The sequence below is a fragment of the Thermobia domestica genome, chromosome 14 (assembly GCF_964235325.1).
Source record: "Thermobia domestica chromosome 14, izTheDome1.hap1.1, whole genome shotgun sequence".
Taxonomy (NCBI): Eukaryota; Metazoa; Arthropoda; class Insecta; order Zygentoma; family Lepismatidae; genus Thermobia; species Thermobia domestica.
Genome location: NC_137467.1, coordinates 65410720 through 65434402, shown reverse-complemented (window position 1 = coordinate 65434402; position 23683 = coordinate 65410720). Strand labels below are relative to the sequence as shown.

The window sequence follows — 23683 nt, the reverse complement described above, 5'->3', positions numbered from 1 at the left end:
GCGATACTGGATTCAACACCTAGGTCATCAGCGAGCGTCAACTGGAAGAGATAAGGTATATGTTAAACCTATTCAAGACTCAAAGGCTCAATGCTCGATAGGCGATACTCGACTGGCAAAGTTTCCGAATATCCGTAATCATATCACAACACTTACATTCATCACATTTTATCAAAGAGAAATCCAACTGTTATTTAATTATTGAAGTCAATGTTTTATTACTACAGTTCAATCCCCGAGTGGTATGTGTCGAATTAGTAAACCTCTCGCATATGTATATGAGAACTTGCCCACTCATTCTAGATGGTGAGTGGAAGGCGCTCAGCATCACTCAATTTGCATCCCCAAATTAGGCACGAAGTGAGCTGGGTTGTCAATATGTAATAAACTTAAATATTTTAGAAATTATCTTGTCATTCCCCTAGATAAATCCACCTTTCCCATGAAAATCATGGTGTAATTTAATTACATTTCTTTTGTTACAACCGCTAAATTATAGCGTGAGCAGTTCTCCACGAATGTGGAAATTTAACGAGCTAAGCAAATAGAAAGAGACCTGCACATCGTCACACTTGGTAATCGTAAGTTTCGTGGTTCGGGTCCTGTTCAGGGCACTTCAATTTTTTCATTATTTGTTTCCCATATCTGAAGATGTTTCTCCCCTTCCATAGTCATTTGATGCTCTCAACTGAGTTCTTCACTTAAATTTAACAATTGGTAGTGGGATGCTCTCAGGTTTGGGTGAGCTTTTACATGTCTATTTACAAAATCAAAATTTGTGACAAAATATGGATGCTATCCGATCATATTGTCTCTAATTCCAAGTTTGCGCATGTGACTGTATCTCTCTTTCATCATATTTGCATCTCTCGTTCTCCAAGGTCATCAGCTATGGCATGATATGGCTTGGGAGCAAAACTTGAATTTATAAAAGTGCCATACCAATGGGCTCACTCTCACTAAGCATTTGATTAAGTGTATGTGTTTTCACACTGAAGGAGGGGGGAATCCACTCTTCCTACCCTCCTGAAGTGACAGAATATTTCTTCAGACTCTGTAAAGTCATTTCAGATCAAACGACTAAAAGAGTGTTCATTCCAACAGCAACAGGATTGGACTTCAATTTTTTGTTTCAATTTATCTCCCAAATAGGACAAATATCAAGTAATATGTTTGACATAAGAAGTACACGTCTAAGATTTATCTCATTTGGAGTAAAGGTGCTGTAGACGATAGTGGGAATTTCGCGCAAGTGTACGGGAATTTTCAGTGCCTGGCGATTATGAGACACGCCTGCTTTTATAGTTAATTCGGTTGCAATACTTCCCGTCAAATGCTTCGGAATCAACTGGTGGAGCACTTTAGCCGTAAACCTCCATATGGCTGTACCATCCAGGAGTGTCCCTTACTGTACATGTAAATGGATGTTTCTTTTAATAATTATTACTACGTTTAATATTAGAACTACTGGCACTACAAGTTGGTTCTAGTCATCCTATCTACTATACGCCGCACTTAAGTGCCGAACATTGGCATTATATGGAGAGGGAGAGAACGATGGGTAATAGGAAGAGAAAAATTGAAAAATTCAGTAATTTTTTCAGAGATACATTGAGAGTAAATTCTATCCTTTTTCTGTTCTTTGTATGTGTAAATAGAAAGTTTGATTCTTGGTTTCTAATCCTGAGCCAGAGACCTATGGATACTGCAAGCTTAGCACCCATTGTCCCAATCTTTGTAGGCTAGGCTCGAAAGCCGAAAACCTAACCGAAACCAGTTTGGTGTCAATCAGTAGGTTCTGGATAGCTGGTTTCCAAATTGAGAAATGCCAAAATTTTACAGTCTCTTTCGTACACAAACGAAGAGTTTTGAGTACACAAATGTACTTAAACGACGAGTGGGCTGTTTTCTAAAGTAGGCACGGTATATCTCACACTTCCGTTTATGCAGAAACAAAACTTTTGCGTGCACAAACGATACAATAATGGTTGAGACAATATTGATAGCAAGTGCAGTTGTTGAGGAGAGGCTGGCGCCCAAACTAGATACGTCAATATCTCACATTTTCGTTGGTACATAAGAGGAAAGTTTGCGTAATCAAAGTGGGCAAAGAATGCACTTACAATTGAGGACCTTGATTTAATAAGCGCGTATAGCAAGATTATGTCCTTTTTGCATCAAAGGCATAAGTGGCTTTTACCATGCTTGTTTTACCTCCTGTCAATATTTCAACTCAATATCTAGATTCTAGAGGTCAGGCAGACTGTTCAAATTCAGAGCAATATCAGCCAGAGTAGCGTGAAAACAATTACACTGCTTCTACCCCGCGAAAAGCTGTTCATTTCCCTCCAAACACCACACTGTAGTTGCGTACCTTACTAATTCCGCCTAAATGACTTAAGCAGTGAATCTACAAATGAAAGGCGAAAAGGAAGAAGAGAAGACATAGTGTTAAAGAATATAAGAGATCTATCGAAATGCACTGATGGAAATGCAGTTTTAAGAGACTGGAAGAATCATTTCATGGACTATCTATACTGTAACGTACCGTTACACTTTTCAAAAAAAAATACGTACGTTACAATACCCAAAATTTAAGAGCAAAATTCTGTTCAAACTTCAATCATATGTAAGGGTGCAGTGGTCTACTAACGGTACATATATAGCATCAAGTAGATAAATGCCATTATATAAGCCATTCCAGTACATCACGAAACTGTGTACTGAAAATATAGTGCTATTATTGACACCAGTAACGAAATCAAGAGTAAGAGTCTCCAAGTTTTCTGATGTTAGAAGTATCTGTCGATTTGTGCGAGATCCTGTTAAAGCATGATATGAGCATGTTTTGTCCGAGATTGTTCTGAAAAACAACGAAAGAAAATCCAAAAAATGATTATGTTCCGCATGACAGTGAGAGTGACAAAAGCACAGGGTACTTACAACCGTTTCATGTAGTTTTCTTATTATATATTCTCATAACATTTTACTTTGTCTTTCTAAGAGTTACTAAAGAGCAGCAGTTTATTAATATCTAATCAATTAACTTTTAATTTTAGAGAAAAGTTTTGATGCTAGTGGTTTGATGCAAAATGAACGTATAACACTAGTTGCTTTCTTCACAAATACATTTAAATAGGAAGCTATGTACAATGTTAAAAACGTATACTATCTTCATTAACATGTTATTTACCAATAACGGAAATAAAATGCTGCATATTATGTTGTTTTATGTACGAGAAACACCACTTAAATTTTCAACATCGTTTTTCTCAAAATGCATATTTCGGGCTTACGCCCTTATTGTATTGAAGTCCTCAATTGTGAGCATTTTGGTGTCAATTAACGTTTCATGAGGCAATGTCAATATATCAAACTTCGGATTGTGTACAAGCGTGCATAAACGATGCAATAATGATTGCGACCAATCTGAACCAATTTGGTGGGGTAAAGGGATGAAGTTTAGACAGCCTCTCAAATTAATTTTCGAATAAATAAAATTGATTTGTGCACCAACGCCAGTTTTCCATCCAGAAACTATTTCGATGAAATTTTAAAGAAGTGAGTGAGGAGGTTGTTTAAACATCAAAGTTTGGACAATTTGAACCTGTTTCCTCTCCGCTTGCAATTAGATTTTAAAACGTTCACTGTTTATATACTACCTTTCTTTACTTATTCCATGGAATCACAGAGAATGTTCAATAGTGGAGCGTAACATAATGAATACTCATTCGTAACATAATTCGTACTCGTCTCATTCTAACATAATGAATACTTGAAAAAGTTGTATTTCCATACTTTTGCCTGGTATATATTCAATCAAAGGGACATTAAATGAATATAGTAGAATATATTGAACCACTTTTATTGCTTAATGCTATACTAGTAGAATTGTTTCTTAAAATTTATGAAATAGCGATACATTACTTCTCAGAGATAAGCATATTTCCCTGATATTTTATCTACGCAAATATATATCATGGTATTAACATATAATATCTGTATTTTGTGACTTTCTATTAGCATGTTTTCTGCATGAAATACTTATTCCATTAATTTGTTTAAATTGCAATTAGTTAGTATTGAAACATTTCTAAAGATGCTTAAAATAACTTGTTTTTTCCTTACTAAGTGAGAGGTGAAGTCGAAAAACTTCGTAATCTTATTTGCAAGTTTGTATACAATTGATCTGCGTTTCTCGAATTAATTTAATCATCGTAGTGACTACTAACAGTTGAAACAGAGAAAATTATTTATTAAATATTAACTCAAAAAGTAAATTTTATAATGTTATGGGACGAATTTTGATGTCATGTGTTTTCAGTGTACGACCCTGTCCATAACTACTGTATATACTGTATAACTACTGTCCATGACTACTGTATAGTTTATGCTGTATAAACTACTGTATAAAACTGATTGAACATTTAGATCCTGAATGAGTAAAGTTAGAAGAACATGAACGAGAAACAATAACATTTATATAAACGAAAATCGTGGATGAGTTATAACGCAGGAAGTTGCAGCCAGATTACAAATTCACTTCTGCAAACTTCAAATGATGACTTTCTAATAAAAGAAAATTATTAATAATATTTAAAAAAATGAGGTAATAACAGGTAAAGAGTCGCTCAAGGCAATATCGGAGTGACACAACGATAAAAAACAGCATTTTTCTACTGTACTGGAATAAAAATCAAAAGTGTCCGGGCTTGACCCTCAGCCGAGTTCCGTGCCCAGTAGAAAGAGTTATGAAAGAGGATAGTAGATTGCTAATGTAGGACATAGCTTGGGTGTATTTCGTTGACTGAACGCAGAAGTAACCCTGACCAAATGTATACATGACTTGTAACTAATGTGTAATTATTGGCGGGTCGCTGAAAACCCGGGTCTGTAATAACCAGAGGTCCTGTGTTGAGTGACTGGCGGGGCATAAATAGCCCTAAAATGAGTCAGGACCGATGACCTGAGATTTATAGATTTTACGTCGGATATGTAATGAAAGGCACAAAGCAAGAAATGTGTTGGACAAATAGATATGGATATTTAAGTGTTGGTCATAAGAATTGCTGACTGTCTTGTGGAGATAGGAAGAAACATGCTGTAATAAACGCTAATTACAGTACATGGATAAGATGGCTTTACATTAAATTTGCTAAGCTGCAAATTGTTACAAGCGGTTTACTTTTTATGATTAATTCCTATAATACAATGCTGATACAAAATTGGAATACGAAAGTAGAATTTTCTCTATCCTTCGTTGTGTTCTTTACCTCTACGGAGACATGTTCAATGTCGAAACGAAGCCGTCTCCCTCCACAAGAGTAGAGCGAAAAGACAAAATACTTTATTTCCTGAGTACCTAAGCGTTTGTTCGCCGTCCGGTGCGAGTTGTGGAAGTGAGAAAGACTTCGAGAACGTTACTGAGAGGAATTCGAAAGTGCTTCTGCGTCAGTAGTCACACAGGGAGTTGAATAATGTAAACTAACAGAAGTTCGCGGGCGATTACTAAAAAGACAATAAGTCAAGTAAAATAGAACCATGTTTTACAGTTTAGAGACGACGAAATAGGTGCTGAAAACACATACCTTCCTCTACACCCAGAAAGAAAATTCTTGGCTAATTACTGGCCAAAGTATGGAGTTTTCAAATTCAAACGTTTCTGTGAAAAAAAAACTTTGGGCGTCAGATGGTTGACTAGAAGAGCCTGCTGTTTTCCGATTCCGACTACGACATTTTCCGATGATGTTATAATAAACGATATATTCACTCTGGCTGAAATCTAGCTAATCTGGGCGAAATGTAAAATTCTCTGTACACTCGAATATTGTGGTCTAGAATTAGTCTAACGTAGTTCGTAAGTGTTGAGGCCACGACCTGGAAAAAATAGGAAGCTAACTAAATTGCACTTTCCAACATCAATTAAGCATAATATATGGTTTTAGTTGAGTTTGTCGAAACCAGAAGTCTAACGATAATTTTACCATTTCTTTATACTTTTCATGAATTATAGGATGTAGTCTTGGAGCGAGGTGAGACTTAAGTGATCTCTTTCGGAACTTTTAACTATATCTATTTGCATCTATAATAATATTATTCAAGGAGTATTTAAATTTTCCAGTTTTCTCGGTCAATTTTGCGATTTATTTTAATTTTTCCCTCACCTGCAGCTCCCAATATCTTCCTATGGTAATTAACTTGAATTGTTATATGCGGAACACAATTCACAGTGATTATGAATGAAATTGTATTTTCATTGAAATCCCAAGTGGCTTACGACAATTCTGATTTTTTTTTAAATCTTGTTTCTTCCAAACCTTGATATTAGTTGTAAAGAAAGCCCTAGAACAGCTTGGTTCTGTAAACATATATCATTCTTCAAAGGAACTCATGATCAGAATTAAATTTATATGAGTCGTACAAAATCGCTGGTACTTAGATTAATTTGATTTCGTGTAAAATTCTTATTTTTCGACATCAGTAACCGAACTCACAGTAAAAATTAGATTTTGGTGCCCTCTAGCTGACGATGATAGAATGATATCTAAGGGACTAAAAGTGCCTGATGGGAACGAATTTACTGTAATAAAATTATAAACTTAGAAATGAATTATTCTCGGCTGTAGTTGAGTGGTCTGTAGTTATTCCGCTCTTATGTTTCGCTAATAAATCGATCTAATCGTTCAGTTGAATTTAATTCCGAGAAAGACCTCTGGAAACTTCGTAAGAGGAGACAATTTTCTTTTCTAGGTTTTGGTACATCTGTATGAAGATAAAATAATTAAATACCAGAGTAGCGATCTACCAATCCTTCTGCCGCAATCTATAATTGTTCCACCACTTCTGGTTTCCTGACGGTGCATGATGGAAGCCCGTTCTGTTAAATAATCCCATAAGCTCGTGTTTCCTCGAAGTAAGGTGCTATTGCTTACAATAGAACAATCTATCGACTAAAATCGAGATGTACCAGATCTTTCCTGATCCAATAATCATTCAACCTACGGCAATATTTTAATCCATGTTGTACGAAAACACAAAAACACGTAACAGTAATAGTTTCAAGATGCGATTTTGCATATTGATTTTTAATTTTAATCGCTTTTATACAAAACAGCAATTGAGCATTGAAATTTTTGGGCCACATTTCTCAATTATTATAAAGAAAATTTCGAGAAAGCACGATCGTTTTAGCAACTTTATTTCACTAGAATGAAGTACATAAGACTGTAGTAGTTTTGACTCAATAAAAGTGTCGGGGTATTGAACATCATACAAATGTAGTCACATAAGCAAAACAACGGCACCAAACTTACAAGGTCCAACACTTTTTGTGGACAACTAACAATTGCATTAATTTTAATTAAAATATAAATTATCTAAGGATCACAGCTGTTGTAGCTAGATGGTTTTGTAATCGTTGATACATTTTCATGATGCTTGGAAGTTATTGCTTCAAAATGAGTCGTAAATTCACATCAGTTTAAAATAACATTAGATGCAAAGCAATATTCTCCCCTAAAATTGCAAGATTTGAGTTGGTTACTATAACTATATATGTTATATAAAGTTGCAACCGAAATTGTGTATCCACCTATGTATAATTATATTGTAAAGATGTGTGTATTCAGACACATAATGATACATTTTTAAGTTCATTTACTTTTCTTACAAGGAAGTTTTCTTGATGTTTGCTAATTCCTTCAACACATCTAACTTCTTAATCAATAAAAATGACAGATTGTTTCCCTGTCAGCACTCCTATCATCACCTCACCTTTGGTTAATCTATGACCACGCACTTTTCATCGAGACTGAACAAATAGTCAACGACCAAGGTATTAACCCGGAAGGGACATCGAACAAAACCATTAGTGACTTTTGGGAAGAGGTAGTCCGAATCGTATGAGAGACGAGTCAACATGTAGGAGCACGAGCTACAATTCCGAGTTTACGAGAAGTTTACCGTGCTCTAGCCTAGAGAGCACTGTCTTAGCTAACTTTGCCTTTGGCTTAGCTAATATCAATTTCGTACCAAAGTTACCTATTTAATGATCAATTGTGAACGGTAAAAATGTGTTATATGAACGATTATCAAGTTCATATCACTTGTTCTGGACGTGATCAACTAGATGAAAAACTGGACTTTACCTATGAATTCTGTATGCACATTCATGTCCTTATTTAAGTACAAAGAATGCTATCTCATCTTAGTATTAAGAACAAACAACAATTTATTCTTTATCTGAGTACAAGCAATATTTCATAAATATTGCGACGTTAGATGGAGAGCTTGAAACAGCAAACTGCATGGAATTTGTAATAAAAAGTCAAGGCTATCTCACTTCGGGAGGTTTTGGAGTTATAGGAAAATCCTCCGATATGGGTTTGATGCCTCTGTGCTAGAAGTCTGTTATAGCGATCTTTCTTCACTTACTCTTCCATTCCCTCTCAGCTGACGTGCTTGAATAAAACTCGTATCTAGCTTAATTCGTGAATGCTATCATTAGATCCTTAAGTACTTAACTCGAATCGAAATAACTGGTACTTCATGTGTGGAAAGAATCTCAATTAGCTTTTTAGGGACGGTTTGTGTCAGACGTGTGCCACACTTGGAATCACTAGATGTATAGCATTTCAGTCTCAGACAATTTTGCCTTAGATCGCATAGGGTATACATTGAAGGAAAGTGACGAGAAACCTTTAGTAATAAAGTGAGTTTATCATAATAACAAGAAATGGGACCCGATGATAGAGAAAAGGCTACAAAAGTTACAGAGAAATGTCTAAAATACAAATTAGGCCACAGACTTCAGAATATAGGAGAAATTCATAATAGGTGGAATATGAAAACACTGAATTAACCGTGTTGTTTGACTAGCTGAAACGCAAGTTTGCAATTTCCAGTACCTAAATAGCAGGAATCAGTTTCGCCAATACCAAGGGTAATAAGGAAATTTGGAAGGAAAGCATACAGAAGTAATAAGATCGAGCGGTCCTAATCTCAAGCCCGGTACGGTAGAATGGCTAAGTTCAAAGTCTTTAAATGATGTTAAAAAGTCCTATGCTAGATCACTAACCTCCTACATGTTCTAAGTCTCATGCTGCCACAGCGTTTAATTTAGAAAATTACCATCTCTGGATCTTTGATGCTGCACAGGGTACAATTGGCTGGTAAACTCAGAAAGTTACCCTCAATGGATTTTTGTTGCTGCACATGGTGCAATTGGTAAAATTGTGCCGGTGTGTTGGAACCATTTTAGGCAAATCAGACCTGCATCAGAACCTGCTGATTCCTCACACATGCAGATTTCTCCTGAAGGTTAAGCAACATATTTTGTAGACACTGGGTTCCTCTTTACTGTGGCGGACAGAAAGGAGTGGGAGAGAGCATTAATCTTCTGTTCTTTTTCTTCTTTTTATCTTTCCACTTCTCCCAGATTGCTACCACGTCACCCGGAAGACATTCTTACTGGTCCAGCATCTTCAGAATCGGAGATGGATACGTCACCTGTAACCGCAGTAAGTACTCCACCGTTAGCAATTACTGATTACTCCTACAAGGAAGTGATATGGATTCGATATGGGATATGAAACAGATCTCCATCACAGTGAAACAAGTGCTAAGGAAAATGATAGTGCTGCCTCTCAAACAAGTTATCGTATCATCCAATTTTAAATGGGAATATGTTCGTGTGTTTACACCCGTCTTTGTTCTTTCAAGTGCAGTGTGTCATTTCCTTGTGTAGTGTTTCTTTGGCGTCTTTTTATCTTTCTGTGACCATTAACTATGTTTGCAAAACGTATAGCCACTTTTAATATCAATACTAAACGGTATTTCTAGTTTTACCAAGCAAAAAGCACTAGCTGATTACACCAATAAATCACTCTGGATATAATTTTTCTTCAAGAATACAATACGGACATTTCCTCCTTTCTCTCTAATCACTTGTGGGAAATCAATCCTTCCGAAACTGGTTCTGGAAAGCTACTTAATATTGCAAAGACATCTCACTAACCGACTTCTCAAAATTTCCGTCAGGTTAAATTCTTAAACCCTATTCTGAACATATACAGTTTTGAAACATATTCGCCGTCCGGGAATAACAAACGTTCTGAGCACAACTCCTTCTATCTCACCGACGTTAAAAGCTTAGTTACACTCTGGTGATAGAGATTTGATCTGTGTAGGAGATTAGGGTGCAGTGTTAGACTCAATACATACAAGTTTTGGTTACAACAATTCTCCAGCATTGTGCAAATTGGTTCAAGATTTAAATTTACTTGGCGTTCGGCGCCATTATAAAGGAAATGCCCCAGGGCATACGCTCTTTAGGTGCGATAGATCCAGTCGCTTGGTCGAATCTATGTCAGTCCTATTTTAATAGATTATGTGAACTCTATAGAAGTTCTCCATGTATACATTTCTGACCACTGTGCTGTAGTTTGCACTTATTGATTTGCCTCTCCATAAGTATTTAAAATCTTTCTTTGTTTACTCACTTAATAACAGCATTTTATCTGACGAAGTTGTACAGTTATTCAGTGCCAATAGATGGAACTATTTAATGCGCTTTAAATTTCAAAAGAGAATTTTTTTTCCTTGTGGTTATCTCACATTGAACTGTGTTTTCGGTCTATCTGTAAGCAGCACAGATAAGTTAGGTCCTCTCTTCCCAACGAACAATATGATTATTACCCTAATTTATTGTGTGTCTACTACAAAGAACTCGCGTAAGGAGCTGATGTATTACCTAACAGTAAGGAAATTAAAGCAGTTCTACTTACATTGGATCGTAGAAAAAGTCACATTTCTTTTTACGAGAGGCATGACAACGATGGTTCAACATAAAGTTCCTCCTTTACATACTGTTATCCGTGAAAGACCTAAAGGTAAACAAAATTTTATTTCCAAGTTCATCTTTCCTAGCGGTGAGGTTCAGAGGATGATCTTGTCTTTAAGCTCTGTACGATGTATACTAGCACCTCTATTCTTCAGGTCCAGTCTACTCTTCTGTCTCTTACTTGGAACATGAGACTCTTCTTTCTCACCGGAAGCCCGTAACATCTCCAATACCCCTTTACAGAATGAGAAGTCAACCAAGCTAGTTTAGCGGGAAAGTTAAATAAATCTCCGGGACCCGATGGTCTTACGCTCGAATTTTACTGCCAATTTCGCAACATTCTTACGCCTCTCCTTACAGAAAAGTATAACGAACTCATACTTCCCCCAACGTGTAACTCTATATTTACTGCTGTTATTATGGTACTTGTACCTAAACATGCAAGCGCGCATGATTTTGATAATTTTAAACCAATTACCCTCCTTAATTTTGACCAGAAAATTTTGTCTAGTTGCCTTGGATCTCTTTTAGAACCATTTTTAAATCAGATCTTACACAATAATCAGTACTGATTAAAATATATCATATCTATCTTTTTAACATTAAGTAATATACGAGAAGGTATAAAATGGTATCCGAAAAGTAGTTCTCCACATGTCACTCTACTAGCTCCTGATTTCTATAAGACATTTCACAGGTTGTCACATCATTATATATTTAAGGTACTTGTAAGTATGGTTTCTGAGACAGTTTCCTTAATTTGATTAAATTTTTGTAATTCAACGATATGCAAAATTAAAATTTAATGGAGCACTAATAAATCCTATCAATGTACGTCGAGATATTCCACAAGATTGACCCTGTTTTCTGTTATGTACAGCCAGGTTCTCGTTATTTTTTTCACATGGGAACAATACATTCAAGGTATCCAGATTGGTGCAACAACCTTAAAATTAGAAGCATTTATTGACGATATACATTGCTTTATTAACAGTTCACAAGAACTGTCACGTGTTGAAACTCATATCGAATTATGTGTCAATTTCGGGTGCTGTTCTAGACAAACAAAGGTCAAGCCTGATGTGTATAAACACAGCTGACCAACACGTGCATTTGTCTGCGATTCATTTTACTGATCGCATCAAATCTTTGGCATCACTTGGTAATGTCGCATAGCGGACACTATTGACTACAACTTTCATACCAAAACATGTAATTTGGCTGCCCTTATCATTAAAGTAAATCACGGCATGTACGTCTTACATCCGAGTTTACCATTTAAATGTTTTTTAAATTTAGTGATCTTAAGTTCCTTACACAACTCTTTTATTTGCCAAAAGTATATCTCAGTATCATACGCAAACACACAGGGCAACTGCTGTGGCATGGTCACTGCCTAAGGATGAATGACGTGACTGTGTGCTTATCAAAACGTGACGGTGGCCTTGGTCTAAAACACAATGAACTTCAGAGCTTCTGGCTGTTGTTACATCGTGTGTAACAGACACTCTGAGTCCCTTCCCATCATGGCTTTGTGTATACCACTACGTTATATTGACTTACAAGCTCCCTTCATATACAACCTTAGAGTTTCATTTTGCCATAGCTCAAGGACGTGTTTATTGATATTAGCTCAGGGGTGCATATGATCACTCGCCCAGGGTTTGTAGTTCATCGGTACGGGCGAATTTTTAAACAGTAAAGATTATTAAAACCATTGGGATATGGGATGTGGGCTAGTAGCTTTTTCCTTGGGCTATAACATTTTTTTGCTTATTTGCATCCCTGTATTAGCTACTCGCTTATTGCACGGTGTCACCTTCAAGATCTTTCTGCAAAGCAATTATATAATCGCTTCCACTCCACCAGAGCTTCGGTTCTGCATTTTGTAGGACATAACCATTGGCAAACTGAAATAAAATCTGAGCGAACATTCATGCTCCAGTATTGCCCCTGCCATGGTACAGTGTTGTTCATAATATATATCCTACTAACGGGAGATTTTATGAATTGGTTATCAGTAATATTTCTTTGTGTGGTAATTGTTACACTCTAGACACTCTCGAACACCGGCTCGAAAATTGCTCAAAGAACATAGCGATATTGTTCCATTATGAAAAAACTATTGCTTGTATCTCCAGAACAACTCCTTCTAATATTAATTGTACGTCACTCATGTTGCTTCCTAATTATCAATTTTAAATCTGCACTAAACGTAATGCAATTCTGTGGAAAACGTCCCAAACTATCTATATTCTTTTACGTAATGATTTTAATGGTATTGTCATTTTGTACTTCAGCCTTCTGTTGTTACGCAAGCAAACTATACCACTTTCAAGCCAGAAACAAAAGTTTGCTAATTTTCTAGCAGCAATATACTAATAACTATACTAATAACTATATACTATACTAATAAGTTATTAGTGTCTATTGTAATTTTTGTTTCTTTGTTGGTTTATTCTTTCTAATGTAATTGGCTGCAAATAGTACAAATTTTGTTTGTTATTCTTTCTGATGTAATTGGCTTAGAAGAGTATTTAAAACCAAAAATGGATAAAGTCATGCTTTGATAGCTATAAGGTTCGTGGTTCAAAACCCGTCTCGAAAGCTGGAGATTCTTTAAATTCTTAATTCACCAGATCTTTCTCTCCTATCTCAATCATCTGAAGTTCTAAAAAAAGTTCTTTACCGAAGAGTTCGAAACCTTTCCTTCTGTTTCACAAAGTCACAATTTTCGTCATAATACAAAGGCTGTCCGATCATTTTTTCTTCAATTCTAACTTGTATATATAACTTATCGTTTTGTGTCTCCGTATTTGAATCTCACTCTCTCTCTTCATGTTGTCCACGAATTCATATGGCCTGGGATAAAACTTTCGACCCTTGAACCAAATGCAAGCGGTTTAGCAATTTGCTATTTGACTATATAGGTTTGTTGTTAAATGCAGCATTATTTGAGATTATGGCCCGGGGGCGGGAGGATTCAGAGATTCACTTTTTCCATTAGTGAAAAATGAAATGAAATCTTTAAGTTTCACGTAACACTATTATGGCGGGTAGACTAAAGAAGACGCTTATGATGAGCAATGAAGGTAATGATGACGAAGAAAGTGGGAGGAAACGGCAGAACTAACATGCACTCATTGTCCACAACAAAATTTGCTTGGCACGAAGTGGGATCGAACTTTTTTTACTACTTTGAGATTTTGCACCCTGATATATATATATACATATATATATATATATATATATATATATATATATATATATATATATATATATATATATATATATATTCTTTGTTATCTTGTCTGCAGAGAGTATGTAGTTATTAATTATATTCTAACGTGTATAAAAAGATTATTATTGTACTTAAATTTCTGTAAAAAATAAAATTTTTCTCTTAATTCAACTTGCTTTTTTATACAAAAAGAGCGCTCTTAGATTTTTTATTTCAGTTTTCGGGTTTAGAAGGTTAGATTTAGTTGAAATGACCTGCTTTCGTTCATATAGAAGATTACATGTTACATTTATGGAGTGGTGTAATTCTATCAATTAATATTCTTTATTATTATTACTGTTTGTCACAATGCTCGTATACATATATCATTTATGTACAAATAAATTTAATGAGCCAATATTTCTAATATCGGAAGTGTCAATATTATTAGATTTAAACAGTGGGAATTTAATGCACAGGTTGTTCTAGTAAATTGAATATAAAATCAGAGTTAACTAAATATTTTACTCTGTTGACTAAAATAATGAAGATATACTTATGGACAGAACAGTACATAAGTTATTAGTATTGTTTTATGCTTCATTTCTACAGCAAAAAAGTTCTGAAGTGAAAAAAAAGAAAACATATACATACCTTTTCGTTCTATAACATACCATTTATCCATGTATGTTGCCACTGAATAATAGAAAATTTTACTTCCGCCAGTAAGTTTAACTTCCATTTGGTTTAATTCCTTGGTATACCATTTTACGAGCATAGTATGGTTATCGTGAATTTCAATGTGTATAAAATTGTAATCAGCATTATTTCTAATACTCGGTACCTGAAATGAAATAAGAATATATATGAGGGATGCAAATAAGCAACAAAATTTTACTAGCCCAAGAAAAAAGCTACTAGCCCACATCCGATAGTAGAAATCATTTACTTAACTTCGTTATTTTAATACTGATATTAAAAACTCGCCCGCACCAATGAGCCACTCGCCCCTAGCGTGAGGTTATTTGCATCCCTAATATATATATACAGAGGGTTGATTAATTCGTGTGTCAATTTCATTTGTTCACTGTGCAAAAGTGGTAGGACTTAAAGTCGTGCAATTTGGTGTAACTTTAGACGAAGGACATAAGTTTTGTTTCCCAGTAGAAGATTGAAGAGATATAGGTTCAAAGGGCAAATTTCGATTTTTTCCTTATGGACTGCAATGGTAAATTATGAAAGAGCCTGAAAAATGTAAATCGAAGTGATAACAAAGAGAAAGCTTCATTGTATGATTCTACGTCGCAAGCCGACAAAATATGGGTCAATCGTCAAGGTCAGAGGACACGGTCAGATCAAGGTCACAGGTCACCTTGAGAACCCATTTGAAAACAATGTAATGGCCATATCTCATTATGTCAAATAGGTTCTCAAGGGGACCTGTGACCTTAATCTGACCGTGGACTCTGACCTTGAAACATGACTGATGCATATTTGATCGGCTTGCGACGTAAAATCATACAATACAGCTTTTTCTTTGTTATCACTTCGATTTACGTTTTTTCAGACTGTTTCATAATTTACATTTGCTGTCCTATAAGAAAAATTCGAAAGTTGACCTTTAACCCTATGTTTCTTCAATCTTTAGTACAAATGACATGCTTCTACGGCGAAACAAAACTTACGTCTTTCGTCTAAAGTTAGACCAAGTTGCATGACTTTACCTCCTACCACTTTTGCACAGTGAACAAGTGAAATTGACACCCAAATTAATCAACCCTCTGTATATATATATTATGGTGGTCCATCGTAACATGGTAGAAAATTAATTTCAGATTATCTTTTCTCTCATCTCCACGTTTTGTTCCATATACAGTAATTTCTCTATGTAAGAAAAAAATACAATTAAATAATATTAACTGGCGCCCCAAGCAATTCAAAGTTTGATCTATTTTGTTCATCAACTGATAAACATGATTCCAGAACTTAGAGAAAATAACGTATTATCCGTCGACATTCGAACTTAAATGTGCTCTGTCCACATGGGAGGGCAAGAACATGCATTTGATTCATCGCACATGAGCAAAATTATGTCTAATTTTAGACGGTGATGATCAGCCGCACGGGACTGTCTGGTGACACAGCACTGCTCTGTGAGGTGTGTGTTATCAAGCCGATCGAATTGTTGTTTGTTGTCGCTTGTTGTGCGTGGTGAAGTAACTGGAATGACGTCATCGTGTCGAAGTAATTTCCAGCTCTGATCACAGAATAATATATACTTGGTTGGCAACTTATCAAACGAAATTCTTAGAAGCAAACTATCTTCAAACAGATAAGTTATCTCTGTGTTATTGTACAATCTACGAAATGTTAACCTGAAATTAAGTGAAAGTGCTAAGCTGGTTATTCAAAAAATTACTATGTTTTGGCGCAAAGCCCGTATTTTCATTCGTGATGAACAGCGTTGCATTTCAAAATTAGAAAAGCTATACCAAGTGTGGTCAAACAATCAAAACCACCAAAAACGTGAATCACAGACACAACAAGACCATGTCACAAAGTTTGTAGATGCGCTTGACGATCTACTTGCTATTACGCATGTGGAAGCGTTATCTTTGATTCCACTTGAAGAAGACGGATTATTTTTACAATTGCAAAAACAGAAAGGAAGAACTGGATGCATGATGGGAACGAATAGAAAAGTGGCGCAAAAGGAGAAAAGTGCAGTAGAGAGACTTCAGATGTTTGATGAATGCAGAACACCGGTTTGTACGGAATTGGAGCAAGATAATATATTCTTCATTCGTCTTGCTACATAAGCTACTTGCTATGAAAAGCCTTTTGTATTTGATTCATTTAAACACAGATAACACACATTCAACTCTGTGTTTACGTCATTAACAATTGGTTGGAGGATCAGAGCAAACAGTGCTGGACCTACGGGGTCGCCCTATTGAATGCCTCGTTGAGAAAAGATGATATTGTCTCATACAGAAAGGTTGCTAGTTTCAGAATAGCACTGAAACACGTAAAGATAGAAATTTTGAAAAAAAAATATATTTTTTTACTGCAACTAGCATGAAATGTCGATTGATTTCATTGAATGCCTTTCAGAAATCGATTTTCAAAAACGCCTTCACTTGTGAGGGTAGAAAGAGTAAAACATTCTAGCAGCATGTACGGTAGCTTCAGCTCCACAAGGTATGCATACACCAACTTGGTGTGGGGACAACATATCTATTAATGATTCACGCATTCGGAAAGGAATAATCTTAGCCGCCAAACATCTCCAAACGTTTCCAACCGCTACTGGGCATATCCCCCCACTTTTCTTTCTGAGCGCTATCAATGATGCGCCGAAGTAAATAGGTCTTTAAAAGAATGGTACATTCCAGATATTATTATGTGTAATAAATCACAAACAGAAGTGACTAGATAATCATTTGATTCACATTTCTGACCAAGAATAAGATTTTTCAATATCTATGTCCTGAGATTATCCATTCCTACAGCTAATCAGGAAGAGTAAGGTTTTAGTTCCTTAATGCATTCATCAGCGGAGACTCTGGTTACTGGAGTACTGTATTTATCTGGTGGCTCCGGTGTAGCTAATGAGTATGAATGAGCAGGATGCTTCTCTCTGAGAGCTTCCAACACTGGTGAATCTGGAATTGTCATGACGTCTTCCAAAGTTAACAGCCTCACTACCGCACGTATATCTCCATAGGATAATTGGTGCTCAACACTCTTGAAGTTGAAAGACTTATTTGTCGGTAATTGGCGAGGTTTGTATGTTTTTGTGTGAAAGTCTAATAGAGCTTCTCGGCGATATTCCGACCAATTCCTAACCCTTTGCTTAACCAATGTTGTAAAATTAGTAACGTTCTCGGAATATGGAGGGACACACAGAACTCCGTAAGGAAATAGCGAAAGGTCTATCAGAAATTCAAGTCAGTACTGACTGTTATCTTTTGAACCAGTTCATATAATGAATCTGCCACCGACAATCTTGCTCCTCTCGGAACTCGACGAAGGGTTGGAATTTTGGCGTTTAAATGTAGCAGTAGGTTACATATTTTAGTCTGACATTCTTTGGAATTGATGTCATTTAATTATGTGTTAATAAGTAATTAACAGCATTGTGCTGCAATTTAACGGCCGATGGTTTGTTCTTGGATACTTCATGGTGACTTCTTCTACTATGAATGGCTAAACCTTTTTGGTTGAGGAAGTATTTATTGCAGTGGAGGCATTGTATGTCCTTGTAATAATTGGTAACAGCAGATCTGGTATCTTGAGTTTTATTGCATTTTGAGACATCCGTCTTACTAGCAGCAACGTTATAGCCGTCATTCATATTTCTCTCAATCATATGAGGTGTGGCTTCAACTGACAACACTGCCGTGTCGCGACAAAACACTGTAACTTGAGTTACATTGTTTTGTCGCTATAAGCATTTTTTAATTTCCCGCCAACGATATTTATGTTCACCAGGCCCAGCATTGAGCTGAGTCAAATACTTTTGAAAATATACCAAAGAGAATTTCGATGTAAGTAGGAAATTACCCGGCCTGTGGCGACTTTACTGCTCTTTTCTCAAAACTGCTCCGCCAAAGTTACAGCGTTTTGTCGCGACAGAGCAGAACAGAACGTTGGGTTTGTCTGTATTCATATTCATTTGTTTAATTATATTGATCATTTTTAATCTTTTGAAATTGTTTAGGGGTTAATTCCTACATTACTTACTGGAAAGCATCGCATGAAGAATTTTTAAACACTCCGCTGATTGAATATAAATTTTATATTACTTATGTTACAGTAATATTTTTATATTTTTATTATATAAAATAGAGTCCTTTGCAATATTTAAAATTATGTAACTTATTGAAATGAAAATACTGTAACAGCACACATTACATGAAAACTTTCTATACTATATTAAATGTAGTTCATAATATTTCATTACTTCTAAATTGTTTGCCAAACTTTCAAGCGAAATAAACAGTTACTTAGAAATTTTTAATTTCACGGCCCTAGAAGTGAACTTTATAAAACTATTTATTATTATTATTAAGCTATTTATTATTATTAATCCTTATTAATAAAATAAAGAGTTTATGTGTCGGTATGTCTGTGTGTTTGTCTGTCTGTGTTTTGTTTGGGAGCAGACGAATGGACCTAGAGAGGTACCTCTGTACGACATTTTGGTCATAGGTACATTGGCTCAGAATCGAATGCAAGACGAAGCGTTATATCTTTCAAATTTCTAATTAGGGGCGTCGCAAGGGAGGTTCAGAGGCTTATCTAAAAAGCCGAAAATGACGAACATTAGTATGTAATCTACGTATAGTTTTCGAGGTCACTGAGACGAATTGTGCAATTATCAATGGCGCTTACATTTAGGGACGTCATAGGTAGTTCACAGCCATGTGTAAAAATGTTTTCCACAAACCTTTTTTCCTTATTTTGCAGGTATATCTTTGGTAGAGAAATTTATTATTATTCTTCTGTAGGTACATCTTCCACAGCTGCATGGACCTCTAACACAGATTAACTACTTGCCTTATTAATCCGAGTATACTCGGAATCCTGTTATGTTTATCATTAACCCGAATTTACTCGTAGGATCTGTAAGAAAAGTTTGCATATTGCTGCGAACCCAAGTATAATTGCTACGGAGTTAACTCGGGATAATAATGTTAAGGTTTTTTTAAAGTATTTATGACGTCATAGCACCGTCAATTATATATTTCGTTTCAACCGTTGTTAGTGGCATCAAGTGTACATTCCAAAAAGCAAATAAACAAATGTGTAAAATAGGTAAAATCTTTGTGCCTAAAATATGTAAGGCAAGTGGTTAAGATGGAACACACTGGAGATGGCAGAAAATGATGCTTATTTTGTTGAATCATCACCTTCGAGAAGCAAAAGGGGAACAATACAATTTCATTACAGATAAGTTATTGGCAGCCCTCGATAAGTGCAGAATTAGTAATAGCGGTCCGCGAACACTGATTTTAAGTAGGTCATCCATAAGACGCTTAAATCAAAAATTTAGGAAAAGAAAGGCAAGGGCAATGAGGATCAAATTCATTTGGCAATATGACCTCTCTCTTTGTGCACTAGGATTTTAAACTTCTTTCTGAAGCAAGTGCACACGCGGAAAATTTCCCAGAAAATTTTCCGATTCATAAAAACATACTCCACTTATTCCTACATCGTTGTATAGCCGTGATGTGAGATGGAAAATTTTCTTCTATATTTTCCGGAAAATTTTCCGTTAACAAATATCAGTGATCAAGTAACAATTCCTCAGTATTCAAAAATTGATTAAAATGATGTATAGAAATGTTAAAAATTGAAAGATTGTTTAAAGAATCTGAACATTTTCATGGCTCAGACAATGTTCAGTACTATGTAGGAAAAAGTGAAACACTTTTTCATGAATCGAAGAATTGTCTCTCCTGTACAGTGATGAAAATTTTCCGGAAAATTTTGAAACGGATAATTTTCCGATTCATAGAAAGATAGTCCACGTATTCGTATATCGTTGTATAGCCGTGATGTGAGGTGGAAAATTTTCTTCTATATTTTTTCGGAAAATTTTCCGTTCTTAACAAATATCAGTGATCAAGTAACAATTCCTCAGTGTTCATAAAATTGATTGAAATCATGTATAAAAATGTACAAAAGTGAAAGATCGTTTAAAGAATCTGAAAATTTTCATGGCTCACAATTTTCATTACTATGTAGGAACAAGTGAAACAATGTTTCATAAATCGAAATATTTCGTGCCTTGTATGGAAAAATTGAAGAACGTTTTATGAGTCGGAAAATTTTCATCATTTTGAAGCAAAAAGTAAAACAACTTTTTGTGACTCGAAAAGTTTTATTGCTCTGTAAAAACAAATGTAAGGAATTTTCATGAATCGGAAAATTTTCATCACGATGTAGAAAGAAGTGAAAACGCTTTTCATAATCCGGACGGTTTTGGATATTATGTATAGTGATATTAGGTGGATTTTCCACTATATTTAACTGCACATTGAGATATACAATTCCTGTAGAGGAAAATTAGACAGCAAGAAATTATAATTTTCCAATTAGATTTCGGGAACCAGAAAATTTTCTAATATTTCAACTTGGGAAGTACAAATTTACATAGTGTTTTTTTTCTCTCTCTATTATATCTGCTTATTTATAAATGTTGCAGAATGTAAATCTATAGAAGTAGTAAAGCTATGAGAAAATCGTCTTATGCATATTAAACTGACGAAATCTAATATTGTAAGATCAAAGGTGGATTCTGAGGGAAGAACGCACTGAAGTTTTTGAAAAATTCTTCAAATGAAGAATTCTTAGATTTTCACTTCATGAAACTTTTTAAGATAATATTTATTACCAATAAATTTTACGACTAAACAGCGATGTAGGAATAAGTGGAGTATGTTTTTATGAATCGAAAAATATTCATGACTTTTAATAAATTGAAATTTTAAATAATAAAATGGGATATTTGTACTCTCCGAGCTCATGTTCTCTGCACTTTGCATACACACACACACACACACACACACACACACACACACACACACACACACACACACACACACACACACACACACAGAGAGAGAGAGAGAGAGAGAGAGAGAGAGAGAGAGAGAGAGAGGAGTGGAATTGAGTTGATTTTGAGTTTAATGTCCCCTTCAGGAGCGAGACTGTATAAGACGGGACCAGCTGATTAACGTGAAATCCGAACTACATTAGCTCCCGCTGGGAATCGAATCCAGGTCTTTCATGCCAAAGGCGCGTATACTAACTGCTTCGCAACGAAGGAGCTCGCAGATGAAGAGAGAGAGAGAGAGAAACACTGTGTAAAATTTACTTCCCAACTTGAAATATTAGAAAATTTTCCGGTTCCCGAAAGCTAATAGGAAAATTATAATTTGTTGTTGACTAACTTTCCTCTACTGAAATTCAATTTTGTGGCTGAATGTGCGGTTAAATATAGTGGAAAATTTTCCACCTAACATCACTATACATAATATCCAAAACTTTCCGGCTTATGTAAAGTTTTTTCCACTTGTTTTTACATCGTGATGAAAATTTTCCGATCTATGAAAATTCCTTTCACTTGTTTCTACAGAGCAATAAAACTTTCCGGTGCACAAAAACTTGTTTTAGTTTTTGCCTGAAAATGATGAAAATTTTCCGACTCATAAAAAGTTCTTCAATTTTTCCATATAAGAGAGAAAATATTTCGATTCATGAAAAATGGTGTAACTTGTTCCTACATAGTAGTGAAAATTGTGAGAGCCATGAAAATTTTCAGATTCTTTAAACGATCTTTCACATTTTTACATTTCTGTACACGAATTCAACCAATTTTATGATTGCTGAGGAATTGTTACTTGATTACTGATATTTTTTATAACGGTAAATTATCCGGAAAAATATAGCGGAAAATTTTGGACCTCACATCACTATGGACACGTAAATGTAGACAGATTACCAATCGCAGTGTCATTTCGTGGGGAGACACAACTGCTTGGTGTTACGAAACTGGACAGTTGTACTGGTAAACATCAAGCGGAGGCATTGTTTGACACATTAAATGAATGCGGCGTCACAGAGAAAGAGAAAGGGTTATGTTGCCTGATAACACCCTCCACCAGAAGACGCGTTAAAGACACCTGTGTTCGGCTGGAAAACTTATCAGACAAGAGATGATTTACTTACCTTACAGAAGGCAGGCATATTTACGAATTTGTATTAAGAAGTTTGTTTGATACGAAGTTTCAATTGTCAACATCATGTCCACACGAGCATTTATTCAAGAAATTCAATGAATAATGGGCAATTTTTGATTTGACAAAACATGAGCCTCGAGTGAAGGACAGTTTTGTGCAGTCGTATGTTCAGATTATTATGACAAAATGCTTCACTTTACCTTCACTACTCTCAAACAGCAACAGTGTAGCGATAATTGTAAAGAATTCTTGGAGCTCATCATATTTCTAGGATATACATTAACGTAACAAACTAATTTCCACTATCCAGGTATCTTACATCATGAGAGATGGATGTCAAAGGCCATTTACTGTTTGAGGATGTTTGTGTTCCGAAAGCAGATCCTTCTTTCAACTGTTGAAGAGAAATTCGTAAAAGCCAATTGTGAATTCCTTGATAACCTGTACGTCGAAGCTTGATTCACTTGCATAAATTTTATTGCTCCATCACACAATAATTTCCAATTTTTAAAGAAATTAAGTTAATATCCGAAGCAAGCCACCTCAGATTACAAAAGATTTAAGCCAATTTGTTACTCCCCAGGCAGTGAATTTCTTGACAAATTTGAAACTTTCAACTGACTTCTTGGAAATAGAGAATAATATCTGGAAACAAAGTAAGGCTATAAGAAATTATTTGATCTGATTTCAAACCTTTTCGTGATCATGATGCTGTAGAGCGTGGTATCAAATTAATTCAATAATATAATAATATTGTGACGAAAGATGAAAGCCAGAAGCACTACTTGTTACAAGTGGTGAATGTTCAGCGTGCACAATACCCAGACAGCAACAAACCAAGTGCAATAAATATTTGAGCTGAGCAAATCCATT

The 23683-nt window shown here is 35.4% G+C and overlaps 1 protein-coding gene across 1 annotated transcript in view; it reads right to left on the bottom strand.

The window, feature by feature from the left end:
- LOC145669849 (uncharacterized) overlaps nt 1-23683 on the bottom strand; it is a 142362-nt gene that overhangs the window by 78959 nt on the left and 39720 nt on the right. Inside the window, exon 2 of the mRNA XM_081738196.1 lies at nt 14715-14904. Within this exon, the coding sequence (XP_081594322.1) occupies nt 14715-14904 (190 nt within the window). The remainder of the gene's footprint in view (nt 1-14714; nt 14905-23683) is intronic.